Consider the following 15,346-nt stretch of genomic DNA (forward strand, 5'->3'; position numbering starts at 1 on the left):
AAAATTATTCATTTTATTCATTCCTCCAAACCAGCATGAGTTCATTAAGCAAGCATTTACTGAGTACCTCTTGCAGCATTATACTAGACCAAGAATGAATATTTTTAAGGAGTTGTCATGTTCCAAAGGCTTAAAAACCTAGTTGCAGAATAAAATGGATAAAAGAAATGCAATTAAACAACAATTCAAGGGAGTATACAATAAGGCACAAAACTTCAAGCACCAAAGAAATAATATAAGATGATGTCGTTTGAAATGGCCTTCAGCAAAGAGATGAAAAACAAATGTGGGGCCTGAAGAAAGAGTAGATTAGGTTTACAAAGGTAGGAAGGGAATTTCCAGAACATAATGAACAATGCCCTAGCACTAAAGACAGGAGCTCAGCCTGGCGTGGGCAGGCAGAACAAAGTGGAAAATGGAAAAAGTGAGGAGACACTGAAGTAAGGTAATGGCAGTGGGGACAGAAAGGGACAAACGGAATAAACTACCAGAGCAGTTTTTCCACCTTAGTTGCACACTGGAATCAACTGGGAAGTGTTTTAAAATAACTGAACACCTGGATCTTGACCCAGAGATTCTGACTTAATCGGTCTGGGGTACATCTGAAACATCAAGATTTTTAACTTGCCCAAGGACTGTAATGTGCATCCAAAGTTAAGAATCACTGCCTCAGAGAAAAAGCCAGTGGAACCTGGTAATAAGCAACACAAAATGAAGAAAGAAGACACTTTAAGAATGTGTGTCTATAAAAATACCAATAACAACATGAGAGAATCCAAGAAACAGAAAAAGTGAATATTATGTGAGCCTTTCTGGACTTTACAACAATGTTTACAAAGTTCCACGTAGTAAACAAGTTTTAATTAATGTAGGTGATTTCAATTCTCCACATAACATAATTTGTCTAATATTTTTCAACAGAAATAAAACGAACCATTTTTTTAAAATCAAGGTAGAAGTCAACCAAAAGATTACAAAATAAATCTTCTAGAAAAGAAAGCCTCCTGGATTTCCCAGATAGAAATAACCTCAACCTCCTTGCAATTTCCACAGCATTTTGGCTTTACCTATGATGACAATCCCATTAAACCCCCTAGAGAAACTTTGTCTGTTCCAGAAGGGAGGGATCAGAGCCTCATTCCTCCTCTTACATTGTGCCCAACACACTGCTTTGCATGTGTCACATACTCAGAATGAACTGAGTGACAGGCAGGCATTGCTGGTTATATTCTGACACTCACTAGAGGTTCTAAATGTTTTTGAATGCTTCATAAATAAGCAAAAATCTATCCCCAGTTACTTCTGCTTCTTCCAGACCCTTTTATCATTCTAAGCTTTCTTCAAGTGTGCTCCACTGCCCTCCCCGTTTATCCTCACTCCAATGCTTTTTGAGAGGACCAAGCCTGTTCACTGCTATGTGAATCAATAAAAGGAAACTAAAGATTTTTACCTTTAGGAGAAACATACCCAGAGACCATCTCCTAAAATACATTTCTAAATCTCAAGATTTCTTTCTTTTGTGTTTTTTTGTTTTTGAGACAGAGTCTCGCTCTGTCGCCCAGGCTGGAGTGCAGTGGTGCGATCTCGGCTCACTGCAAGCTCCGCCTGCCGGGTTCACATCATTCTCCGGCCTCAGCCTCCCCAGTAGCTGGGACTACAGTGGACCCCCACCACGCCTGGCTAATTTTTCTGTTTTTGTTTGTTTTTTGGTGGGTTTTTTTTTCAGATGGAGTCTCCCACTGTTCCCCAGGCTGGAGTGCAGTGGCGTGATCTCGGCTCACTGAAAGCTCTGCCTCCTGGGTTCCCGCCATTCTCCTGCGTCAGCCTCCAGAGCAGCTGGGACTACAGGCGCTCGCCACCACGCCCAGCTAATTTTTTTGTATTTTTAGTAGAGACAGGGTTTCACCATGTTAGCCAGGATGGTCTCGATCTCCTGACCTCGTGATCTGCCTGCCTCGGCCTCCCAAAGTGCTGGGATTACAGGCGTGAGCCACCGTGCCCGGCCAAGATTTCTTTCAAGATCCCTACCATAATACCCAAATTTCAGCCTCACATCACACATTGTTCCAATTTTTATTTAAGAATGCTACTGTGAGCCGGGCACGGTGGCTCACGCCTGTAATCCCAGCACTTTGGGAGGCAGAGGCGGGTAGATCACCTGAGGTCGGCAGTTCAAGACCAGCCTGATCAACATGGAGAAACCCCGTCTCTACTAAAAATACAAAATTAGCCGGGATGGTGGCGCATGCCTGTAATCCCAGCTACTAGGGAGGCTGAGGCAGGAGAATCGCTTGAACCCGGGAGGCGGAGGTTGTGGTGAGCTGAGATCGCGCCATTGCACTGCAGCCTGGGCAACAAGAGCAAAAACTCCGTCTCCAAAAAAAAAAAAAAGAATGCTACTGCGGTCTCCATGTCTTCAGTATAAATGAGTGCTTCCCACCTTTTCTTACATTGATGGCATGAATAGACAGTACTGTTTGTATGGCACTCTAGGTTACTCATGGTTACTCATGACCTCAAGGTTACTCATGACGAGGGGTGATTGGCCCAAGAATGTGACCAACCTCAAGACTCAAGGGATATCTTATAGACTAATTAGGAGGTTCTAAAACGGAGCAATCGGAACAGATTTATCACATCCTCCTTCCCACCAAAGTCTGTTTTTGAAGTGATTTCCTAATCATAACTACATCAGACACTTTTACACCATTTCCAGCACTACACATGATAGCAGATGACTGATCCACTTACCATGAGTTTTTGTTCCCCTGTTTAAGACTGCAACATTGTGAGCCATTCTGCAACATATCCATTTTTTAAAATATTTTCTGATGTTCAGTCTTAGCTATGGATTTTTAAATGTGTCCCACATTTTCACTGTGACTTAAAAACCACTTTTTCCATCTGATTTAACAAAACCTCTAATCTCATTTTTCTGAAGTAGACTGCCTATAATCAAAACATGGCTTTTTTTTTTTTCGAGACACTCTCGCTCTGCCGCCCAGGCTGGAGCACAGTGGTGCAACTGTGGTTCACTGTAGTCACAACCTCCCAGGCTTAAGCAATTCTCCCGCCTCAGCCTCCCGAGTAGCTGGGACCAGGCGTGCGCCACCATGCCCAGTTAACTTTTGTATTTTTTGTAGAGATGGGATTTCACCATGTTGCCCAAGATGGTCTCAAACTCTTGGGCTCATGCAATCCACCGACCTCAGCCTCCCAAAGCGCTGGGACTACAGGCTTGAACCACCATGCCCAGGGAGCAATGGCTTTAAAAAATTCAATATGCATCACTAATTTCACAGTATGGTAGAGACAAGATAAACAGAGGAAGGCATTCATCTTCACCCTAGGAATTCCACCATGATTTACCATCACCCATTAACTTTTACAGGCCTGTAAGTGAACAGACAAGATGTATGGCAAATGAACAAATGAGAAAGGACCAAGATCTTTTTTTTAAGGTGTTAAACAGGTAAAAAACACTAGTGATGACAACTAATTTGTGTTGTCCTTCTTCCCCTTAAAATGATTTCATATAATTTTTACTTAATTTATTGCTAATTAGCTACAGTAAAATATTGGGTCCAAGGTCTAAATGACAGGAACTCTAAGCTAGCATTAAATAACCAGAATAGAAGAAGTATAAGGGAAGGAAAAAAAGAAAGACATATGGCAATAGAGAAACATCAACAAATACATAATATTCTATGGCCTTTAAAAAAAAAAGAAGTTGGGTATCAAATTTCATAGCCTGGGTTTTTATGCACAAACCTTCAAAATTCAAAAACACTATCCAGAGTTTGCTTCATGTAACTCTACTTGGCAATTATCTACTATTGTGACATTCAATATGGTTCACGAAAAAACTTTCATAAACCATAAATATTGAAGAGGCAGGTTTTCAACATTCCCTTTTGCCCAAAATTAGAGAGCCACCTACTTGGGATAATGAAACTTTAGTGGTATAGAAGGTCATTATTCTTTGGAGAGGCATGCTAAAATATTAGAGGTGAAGCATCACAATGTCTACGACTTTCTTCCAAAGGTTTCAGGGGAAAAAAGGATGTTTGTGTATATACACATATATACATATACATTTATCTATACACACACCTACACAAGTATCTACATGTTAACTGATGAATACAGATAAATTTCCTAGGTACTCACTGTATGATTTTTATAAGTTGAAAATTTCTCAATAAGCTGGAGAGAGGAAAGAGCCACTTAGCCATTTATCCATTCCTTAGAAAATCTGACCTACCCCCAAAAATCAAGGAGTCAAGGACATATTTGGTATTTATAGTGAAAACATCTCAGATCCAACGTTATACAAAACTCCTCATCCATAAATATCTTACTTCAAAGAAAAGCTGTCAAACTCACATTGCCCATATACTCCGAAAGCAGATCCTGCAGGGCCTGGCGGACAGCATTACACTCTGCCACAATTCGCTCACGACGGTCATCACGCGTGCAGGACGAGTCGGCCATCAAGGCAGCCCCACTAATGATGCTTTCCAGGCGCTCCTCCAGGGAAGGCCTAAAGCGCTCCTCGCTGAAGCTCAAAGGGTCCACAATGATTTGTTTCTGCAGAGAAAGTATTACCGAATGTTAGTACTCATCTCTGTTCCCTCCTTTATTCAAGGTGACAAAAGTGGTATTAGTAATATCAAGATTTAACACAAAAATTCCAACATCTGAAAGAAAGTTATACTTCTTAGCAGGAAGGGGCTGTCCCATAGAAGATGGCCTACTGTTGATCACTCCTCAAAGAAAGCACTAGAAGTAATGCTACGCAGCCAAACAGGGCATGATATGGTATGATACCACAAATACAAATATATCATGCTCACACAACTTATTCTGAACATCTAAAGGTAAACCTGTATGAGACTAGCAATTCAAATCATCAGATGAGAATTACAAGGAAAATAAGTTACCTCTTACTTGCAGAATATAAAACTGCCATGGGATATTTACAACTGCTGCACCACAAAAAAATTAAAAAATAAAGGCAAAACAGGCCAGGTGTGGTGGCTTATGCCTGTAATCTCAGCACTTTGAGAGACTGAAGGAGGATTCTTTGAGGCCAGTTCAACACCAACCTAGGCAACGAGGCAAGACCCTGTCTCTACAAAAAAATAAAATAAGTTGGGCATGGTGGCAAACGCCTATAGTCCCAGCTACTCAGGAGAATCACTTGAACCCAGAAGTTCAAGGCTGCACTGAGCTATGATTGTGCCACTGCACTCCAGCCTAGGTAACAGAGCAAGACTTTGTCTCTTAAAATATACACACGTGTGCGCACACACACACAACTGATCTCTAACCTTAAAGTTTCAGAAAGAAATGCATTTACAATGAATTTCCATCTATTTGCCTCATCTTACACATCTAATCAAGTTTTCTAAATAATTCAGTCTCAAATTTATCCGGTTATGTCTAAATTAGAGACTTTCCTTCCTCAAAGACCTCTAGTATTCTGTAAGAGATGATAGCAATCCTCCCAAAAAGCTAAGCTGTGAGGAAGAACTGCTCCAATAAGAATAAATCCTTTTTCTGTCTCCCCTTCCCTCCCGACTCCACTTGCATCCAGCTTTTCTAGTGCTTAGTGAGGTCTGGTCACAGGTAAGCTATAGGTACAAGGTGAAACATCGGCATCCTCAACACAGCAGCTACTGGCCTCCCTCCAATTCCTCCACTTGATGTAATTTATCCTCACACTGATAAATGTCTGTGCAAATATTATGGCTTTAATTTTTCTTTACAGAGACTATGTCCTTATTGATTTCAACTTAAATGCCAAATTTTTTCTACCAAAACCTTGCCCTTTTCCAGTAAGTATACATTTCTTCCTTCCCTTCCAAAGAACCCTCAGTTTTCAAACTGAACATGCAATACCTTCAGTTCATTATTAACCTACATTTCAGCTGATCATTTTTTGTAAGATTAGGTTATTACAGAATTTCTCTGGTCAAAACTGAATACAAAATGATTTCTGGCCAACAAAAATGAGAAATGAATGGTCATAGAATTTTAACAGAGTAACAGAGCCTCAATGGGCCTGAGATCATTTAGCACAAACCCTCATTTTCCAAATACCTGTGTCCCTGAGAAGTTAAGTAGTTTCTGGTAGATATTACTCAACTTAGGGCAAAATGTGCTACTACCTTGAAAGATACCTAATACTGCCAAATTTTTGAAGGGGGGAAAAACAACCTTGCTAGTAAATTTTAACATGCACCATAAGAGTTTGTTATAAAATAATTTAATGTTTAAAGCTCCATGGTAAAAACTGAGTTCTAACACCATGGTCTTTAGACTTAACATTGCCTTCTTGTTTCATGAAAAAGTCTTAAATCAGCCATGCATATCAACAAGGATCAGCTACCTAAGCGAAAGTAAAGTGGCAAAAGAAAGAAAAGGTAAAGGCAAGGAAAAACTTAAAAACAAAATGCACTCCATTGTAATTTTTTTTATTCTATATTTCATAGCATCCCTACTTTATGAAAGGATACTGGTCACCTGGAACACAATTTCTGTTTTTTGTTTTTTTTTTAATTTGCCCCAACAGTTACTTTTAAAGCCCAAAAAAAAAACAAAAAACAACAACAACAACAACAAAACTTATACTGCTGCCATCTACTGGAAGCCATGAGGCATGTGGGTAGGAATTAAGAACACATAACCCACCAAAAAGTTAACCTTAGAGTTGTGTACACAGGACAGACCTAGAGCATCATTTATGAAAAGTAATTATGGCATTATGCTAAGAAAGTATTTTAATCCCAAATTTGCTTCCACTTGATTAAATTTCTGTTCATTATTCCAATTTAGACATTGAAAAGAAGTATATCTAGGCAGACAAGAAAGATTAGAATGACGGTACTTTTGCTGCAGTCACTTATGATGTTTCTCTATCTCCCAATAGACCACGAGCCTCTAGGGGGCTGACCCTATGTGTACTTAGTTTCTGTATCTATCATAGCTTCACATCTGCCGGAAGGTCAAAATCTTGGTTGAAATGAACCAAACCCATACCCTCAGTAAAGAATGACCTCATAGGAAACATAAGCTACATAAAAGAATCCAGAAGTTTAATTCAAACTAAAAATAAAAATAAAAATAAATGTTTTAGGCCAAGTTAAAATCAAGTAGACTGATGATTCATAATTTCTTTTGACTTAGATTACAGATCTAAGTGGAAATTGAGCTATCATCAGAAAGCTTGATCGCTTTTCCCCAGAAACCTGTTATCTTTTGGGGGATGGTCAAGAGCTGGAAATTTCCGCCCAAGAATAACTTACGTCAAAGTTATTGAGTGCATATGCCAGTTCTCCTCCTCCTCCACCCTGGTGCTGGGAGGCATCATCTGAGGCAGTGGCCTGGGCTGCATTGGAAATGCCTGTGACCGCCTGCTGCAGCTGCTTGTATATCAGGTCCCTGTTGGCCTTATAGGCTGCGACATCAGGGTGCTGTAGGCATGCCTGGGATGCAGTATAGAGGATCGGAACGTTCTTCTGCAGGATTCCTCTAGCTGCAGCCATCTGATCACGATGGCCAACATCTTTCAATTCCTACAAGAGTAAATAAAACAAGAAATTGGAGCACTCTTTATATGGGCTTTACTCATATAAAAATTTGCTGGTAAATGCTGAAAAGTTAGAATATCTACTAATTAGACACATTATTTTCATTAACAATCTAGCTGAGAGTCAATCACAAAGAAGGCAGTATGGCTTGGTAGGTAAGATTCTGAGCTTTGGAATCACACAGACCTGAATCTGAATCCACCCCCACCCCCACCTCTACTTTCTCCTGGCTATTTTATGACCTTATTTTAAACCCTCAGGGCTAAGGTTCCCCTTCTGTCAAAGAAGAGCAGTAATAGTACCTTTCTTATCATTGTTTTGAGGATTAAATGGGATAATGTATGTAAGGTACTTAGCACAGCACTAAATAAGGCATTAAATAAAAGACAAAACAAACTGCCTAGCATCTTGATTACAACTCTATATAGATATATGTACCTATACCAATCAAAAATAGAAAGATCATGAAGAGATACATTCAAACAGAGTAAGACTTATTATGAGGATTATTTTTTATTAAGTTACATAATTTTATTATAAGAGTTTTGTGAAATTTGGGACAGGATGCCACAGGTAGGTATGAACTACATAACTAGGTGAGGACATGGCAAGGCTGTTCTCACAAGCACGTAACTCCTCCTCTCCCCCTCCCCACCCCAAAGACCACTTTAGGACACAGAACCATACTTTGCTTACACAGTACATTAAACAGTTCGCAGGTCAGTAAGCCATAAAGTTGAGGCGTATATGCTTCATAGCCCCAATCTATGATTATAATACTCTGTATAGATACGGTCTTAAACTTTTTTTTTTTTCATTTCTTCTACCCCATAATTATAATCCACAGTAAGAAGGATTTGAGGTCCTTGGCATCATTTCCACTAATGATGGCATCTACTTGGTAGGCTGAGTAGATATGCTAAGCGACAAATAAGTGATGCCAAAAATAAGCAAGATGGGAATGGGAAGCGGGTATTTCTGGTATCCCTCTTTCACTCATAATACTCAGAAGTGAAAAAAAGGCTTTAGTAAAAGTGGATCACCACCACAGAAGAAGAATACAGGTGATAACTCTAAATGATCACCAAATGGTAGCCAAACTCTTTTTTACATGTTAAAATGTCAATGTTAATGTCATCAACTAAATCCTAGGGTATAAATTTAAACATTTTGAGTATTACATGTGTATACAGTAACAGAAAATTGACCAAGTTAGAAAGGACAAAGTCAATTACTCAATTAGCCATCTGACTTAGCTATTTAGTGGTTCATCTTTCTAGATGAGTTCCTAATTAGGCATTAGAGACACCAAACTGGCTTCCTTTTTCTGAAAGTTCATCTCAGTATATATTTAGGTTTGCATCTTTATTCAAACCTTGTATAATATGACAGCTTACTTTTCCTCCTAGAATTCTTTTCTCATTTGGAATCTAAATTTGCAAGTAATAGCTCACAGCACTCCAAATGCCCTGTAACACAGTACATTAGGCTAAATATTCAAAAACAGGACCCTGTAGATTTAAAGAATCAGTTATCATTTAAAGACTCAAGCAACAAGGGGCTATGACTAAACATTACACTTAAACAGCTGGTGCACATGTTTTGTGTGGCATTTTCTAAATGTCTTGCCTTCACCACAACCTGAGGGGCTCTAAAAGTTTTCTAGGAAGGCATTTGCCTTTAAGTACTTAAATTGTCTACTGTTTTATAAAAATGCTTTGCAATCAGCTTTGGCGTTCCTCCTAAGTATCTATGACCTAGATCAGCATAGCTTCTTACAAAGGTTAGTTACCAAAGACACTTACGGTCATCTCAAGTTAGCAGGTGCCATAATTACTATTCAACACATGACTTTCCTAAGCCACTGCCTGGTATGGTATTACCAATTTCTACTTTTCCAAAGACTACATTAGGCTAAATATTCAGAAACAAGACCCTGTGGATTTAGAGAATTGGTGATCATTTCAAGACTCGAGTTATGACAAGGAGTTAGGGTTAACCATTATGCTTAAACAGCTGGTGCATATGTTCTGTGTGCCATTTTCTAAATGTCTTGCCCTCATCACACTGTATCTCTGATAGACTCCTATTTACAAAGTATGAGGGATATATTTTAATCTATGATGAAAAAAATAATGAAATACCATCATGTGTCCTGACTGCTAAAGTGTTCTTTTTTCTCTCTTTAGAACTGCTCTTGCCTTAGCACAAAGAAATTAGATTTTGTTATATAAAGAAAATGGACACTATCACAGTACAGCACTATTTACTGTAATAAGAATAATGATTAAAAGTAGTCTTTTCAAGATATATAATGCCAATAAGTAATCCAGATTACTGAGGAAAGTGACCTATTAAGTAACCTAATAGATTACTTATGAAACTAGAGTCTCTTGGTCTACTTTGGCTTTCATAATCCCCAACTTCACCAACCCAGTGATGGTTCAAGCAGACTCAGGAACAGTCAAATAACTGCTTTCAATGTAATCTGAACGATATCCCATGGATTGACCAAGAAATAGAAACTAACTTCTAAGCAATCTATAACACTGCCTCTAACCAAGAGCTGAAAATTCAAGTGAAAGTTTCCTCTCATTTCTCTCTTAACAATATAAAATTATAGCCATAGATTTCTCTTGGATACAAATGGCTACACTTAAAAAAAGGGTCCATGGTCAAACAATCCAACCAGTCCAAATTATTTACAAATAAAACACCAACAATAACATTACTATTCAGTGTCCAACTTTTCAGAAAAAAAAAATCACAAAAGGCAAGAATTCATAGACTAGGTAATAAATAAGAAGCATTACATTCTCATCAAATACCTCAATAAGCTCTGCACACAGACGGAGGGAATGTAAGCATCAAAGCATTATTACATCACTAGCATGTTGGGAAGCCAGAGTCGACAATGTGAGGCAGAGGTGGTCCTTCTCACAGGACCTAAGGTTGATGCCAACCCATCCTTACTTCTGCCATCACTTTTACACTTACAGTCAAAGAACGACATGCAGCTAATGGAAATTCAACACTTCTAGTCAGCAAATAATATTCCAGCCACACTTAATTAGAAAGTAACTGATTAGCGTCACACTTAGAATCCAATTCCAGTACAGCAAAGTGGTTCAGTCACTCAGTTGTTAAACAAATATCCTTATTGAACACCACTATATCCAGGCAATGTTCTAGGCAGTAGTGATTATAGGAACAATTAAAACGCAGTATCTCTGTCCTCTGGTGCCAAGCAACCTGGGTTCAAATCCTGGCTCCACCACTTGTTAGATGAGTGAACTTGCAAGATTACATAACCTCTATTAAAATTAATATGCGACCAGCTATAGTATCTACCTCACATTATTTTGTGAAGATTAAATGAGTTTATGCTTACAAAGGGTTTAAAACAGTGACATCAGATGGCCAACTAGCAGCTCCTAGCATTCATCCCCCTCAAAACAAAACCCAAAACAACGACTAAACAACTACATTTTAATAAAAATAACTGAGATAGAGCGCCAGAGCGCATCAGAGGAGTTACAGAAACCATGGTGACAAATCTCAGGCTGGCCACATGGAAAACAGAAGGAAACACCAGGCCTCCACCACCCTATACCCCAACGAGGATCACCCAGGAACCAGGACAAACCTCCCCACTTCGAGGAGGTAAGCAAGAGGATTTCAGCAACCCCCATCAACACCTTGGACACATACAGACCTCACCACTGTTCCTGCAGTTCTCATAGGCACTAAGCCCAGCTGAGGGAGCTGCCTAGAGTCCACATTGCTGTGCTCCCTCCAAGAAGGAGACGACACTGTGACCTGTCCTCTACGGCCCATGCAACTACTGTGCTATACCATCTTGGAAATGGAAACATGGCTGGAGTGTCTTGCTCCTAGTGTGAGTAGCCACAGCTTCCCTTCATCTCCAAGGCTAAGTCACCACCAAACTATCACAACCAATTGGCCAGACATCCCCAAGCTGCAACTGTTATACCCTTACTCATGGGGCCAAGGAGAGAGGAAGCCACTCCGTCTACCCCTCTTCTCTCCCTGTATTAGCTCATACTTGCATTGCTATAAAGGACTACCTTTATAGGTTTAATTGGCTCATGGTTCTGCAGGCTGTATAGGAAGCATGGCTGGCAGTGGGGGGCAGGGCAGGGGGTGGGTGGTTCAGGAATCTTACAATCATGGCACAGAGCAAAGAGAAAGAAAGCATGTCTTACATGGCCAGAGCAGAAGGAAGAGAGCAAAGGGGGAGATTTTAAACGACCAGATCTGTGAGAACTCACTCCCAAGAACAGCAAGGGGGAAATCCCCCCACCCCCCCCACCGCCCCCAACCCAATCACCTCCTACCATGCCCCTCCTCCAACACTGGGGATTACAATTAGACACGAGATTTCGGTGGGGACACAAATTCAAGCAATATCACTCCCCTTCCAGGGAAAACAGTACCTTCACTGCTTAGAGGAGTCACCCCACACTAGTGCCCAACTTGAAGCAGTGCCCTACATCCAAGGAAATGGCACCCAGAGCAGTGACACATCCAAGTGCTTTAGCAGAAGTGGTGCCCTGTATCCCAAGGAATCAGTGCCTGGACTGTCCAAAAAAGTCATGCCCCTCAGGCCTGCGCTGAAGCAGCACATTGCCCCTGGGGAACTGGTGCCCTCAACCAGCTGAGCATCCCAGGGCTGAGCTGACATAGTACCCTGCATCCAAGGGAAACAGAGCAGTGGCTAAGCAGAGACATTCGCCCTACAGGCCAAACAACTCTAGTATTCTGTTTCCCTAAAGTTGGATTCCCTAGAGTCTGAACTGCTGAGACACTCCTCTCCTTGCAGAGTCGAGTAATCGCTGTGCTGTTCCCTCCCCTCCCCAGGGCCCACACAACAGCTGTGCTCTGCCATTCTGGGATATGTGCTGCTGTTGCACCTGGCTTCACAGAGCCTAGGATACTGCCAAGCTCTACCATCTGAGCGCCTAGAGTCATTACTGCATGGTGCCTCATCCTCTGGGCTCCAACTTGCCACTGAGCCCTATTGGCTCAGGTTCCCAAATTGTAGCTACATACACCCTGCTCCCTGGGCCCAAACCTCCAGAGCACCCCTTCTTCCCAAGTCACGCCAGTGCTGTGCCCTGCCCCCTAAGGAAAGAATCATAACCTCAACCTAGGTCCCTGGGCCAAAGCTACTGGAGTGCCTCAGAGTCACAGATCCTGGCTTTATGGGCAACTGACATCCAACTCTGCCATAGAGAACAAAGCCAGGCACCCAATACATCCCAAGATCCAGGTGCCACGGTAAGTTCACAAAACCCTGAGCCTGGGACCCCAGCCCCACAGCCACCCCGAGCACCTGCACCTGGAACCCAGTGCCACAGCAGCTGCTTGTACACTGTGTCATACCTGACACAAACAGGGATCCCCTCAGCTAAGTCTCCCTACTGTGGGAAAAACAAGAAGAGGAGGACCCCAAAAACCCTTGACACCAAGGACCTACATGACTGCCACAACTACCACAAACTTCTACAGCCTAGGCAATTGAGGCACCCAAAGTTACTGCTGATGTTGAACACAGGTGAAGAAGCTGCAAGAAGACTGTACTACTGCTCCTACTGGACACGAGCCAACACACACTCCCCAACCAGCACACTAAAATCCAACTGCAAGGGAAAGTCTCTATAACAGCCATTCAAAAGACTGTAGAAGAGGTGATTGTCCCACCACATGCAAACATCAAAACAGGGACACAAGACATAAGAAAGCAAGTAAATATGACACCAAGAAAGGAATATAACTCTTTAATACTAGAACCCAATAAAAAGGAAGTCAGTGTGAGCCCAGGAGTTCGGGACCAGCCTGGACAACGTAACAAGACCCTATCTCTACCCACCCCCGTTCCCAAAAAAAAAAGCTGGATGTGATACGCCTGTAGCCCCAGCAATTTGGGAGGCTGAGATGGGAGGATCACTTGAGACTGCCGAGAAAATGCCACTGCACTCTGGCCTGGGCGACAGAGGAAGACCCTGTCTGAAAAAAAAAAAGAAAATAAAATAAAAAAAGGGGGGAAATCAACAAACTGCCAGAAAAAGAATTAAAAATCTTGGCCCAGATGCAGTGGCTCACACCAGTAATCCCAGCTACTTGGTTGTGGGGGCGGGGGTGCAGGGACGGGGCTAAGGCTCAAGAATCATTTGAACCTGGGAGGCGGAGGTTGCAATGAGCCAAGATCATGCCACTGCACGCCAGCCTGGGCGACAGATGACAGCGAAAGTCTGTCTCAAAAAGATAACAAAATAAAATAATTATCTTAAGGAAACTCAAAGAGATACAATAAAATACAGATAGAAAATTCACCAAAATCAGGATGTAAATGAGAAATTCAACAAAAAGAATGCATGAAGAAGAGCCAACAGAAATCATGCAGCTAAAGAATTTAATGGTGAAAACAATGAAGAAGTCAATAAAAAATATGATAGAAAGTTTCAAAAGATTTCATCAAGAAAACGAAAATCTCAGAACTTGAAGATAGGTAGCTTGAAATTACCCAGTCAGAGGAAAAACAAACAAATAAAAAAAAAAAAAAAAAAAAAAAAAAAAAAAAAACAATGAAAAAGAGTGAAGAAAGCCTGCAAAATTTATAGGATGGCATTAAATCAACCAATATTCCCATCATGGGAACTCCAGAAGGAGAAAAGAAAAGGCATAGAAAACCTATTTAATGAAATAATAGCTGGAAACTTCCCAAGTCTGGGGAGAGATAGGGACATACAGATCCAAAAAGCCCAAAAGTCCCCAAAGAGATTGAATCAAAAAAGTAGTTATAATTAGTGGGTAGTTATACACCCAAGGCACATTACAGTCAAATGGTCAAAAGTCAAAGACAAAGATAAAATTCTAAAGACAGCAAGAGAAAAGCATCAAGTCACATAAAAGGGAATTCCCATTAGAATAACAGCAGATTTCTATGCAGAAACCCTACAGGCCAGGAAAAAACGGAATGTTATATTCAAATAGACAAACAGAATTATATAAACTAAAAATCTTCTGCACAACAAAGCAAACAACAGAGTGAAGAGCCAACCTGAAGAACAGGAGAAAATATGTGCAAACTACTCATCTGATAAGGGATTAATATCTAGAATATACAAACAACTCAAACAACTCAACAGCAAAAACTCAAATAATCTGATTTTAAAATGGGCAAATGTAGCCGGGCACAGTGGGTCACACCTGTAATCCAGGCACTTTGGGAGGCCAAGGCGGGCGGATCACTTTTGAGGCCAGGAGTTAAAGACCAGCCTGGCCAACATGGTGAAAACCTGACTCTACTAAAAATACGAAAATCAGCTGGGCATGGTGGCGCATGGCTGTAGTCTGAGCTACTCAGGAAGCTGAGACAGGAATTGCTTGAACTCGGAGGTTGCAGTGAGCCGAGATTGCACCACTGCACTCCAGCCTGAGTGACACACTAAAACTCTGTCTTAAACAAGAAAGACAAATGAGCTAAACATACATTTCTCAAAAGAAGACATACAAATGACCAACAGGTATATGGAAAGACCCTCAACATCACTAATCATCAGAGAAAAGCAAATCAAAACCTCAAAGAGGTTATCATCTCATTCTAGTTAGAATGGCTATTAGCAAAATGAAAGGAAAAAAAACGCTGGCGGGAATGCAGGGAAAGGGGAACTCTTATATGCTGATGGTGGGAATGCAAATCAGTACAGCCATTATGGAAAATTCTA

At 40.9% G+C, this 15,346-nt stretch overlaps 1 protein-coding gene across 4 annotated transcripts in view; it reads right to left on the bottom strand.

Moving 5' to 3' along the window:
• Positions 1-15,346, bottom strand: part of CTNNA1 (catenin alpha 1) — a 181,543-nt gene that overhangs the window by 104,389 nt on the left and 61,808 nt on the right. For all 4 annotated transcript variants that reach the window (XM_030828542.1, XM_030828562.1, XM_030828553.1 and 1 more), the window contains exons 6-7: positions 7,311-7,580; positions 4,387-4,590 (exon numbers count right to left, since the gene is read on the bottom strand). In XM_030828542.1, the coding sequence (XP_030684402.1) occupies positions 4,387-4,590; positions 7,311-7,580 (474 nt within the window). The remainder of the gene's footprint in view (positions 1-4,386; positions 4,591-7,310; positions 7,581-15,346) is intronic.

Source organism: Nomascus leucogenys, chromosome 2, assembly GCF_006542625.1.
Source record: "Nomascus leucogenys isolate Asia chromosome 2, Asia_NLE_v1, whole genome shotgun sequence".
Classification (NCBI taxonomy): domain Eukaryota; kingdom Metazoa; phylum Chordata; class Mammalia; order Primates; family Hylobatidae; genus Nomascus; species Nomascus leucogenys.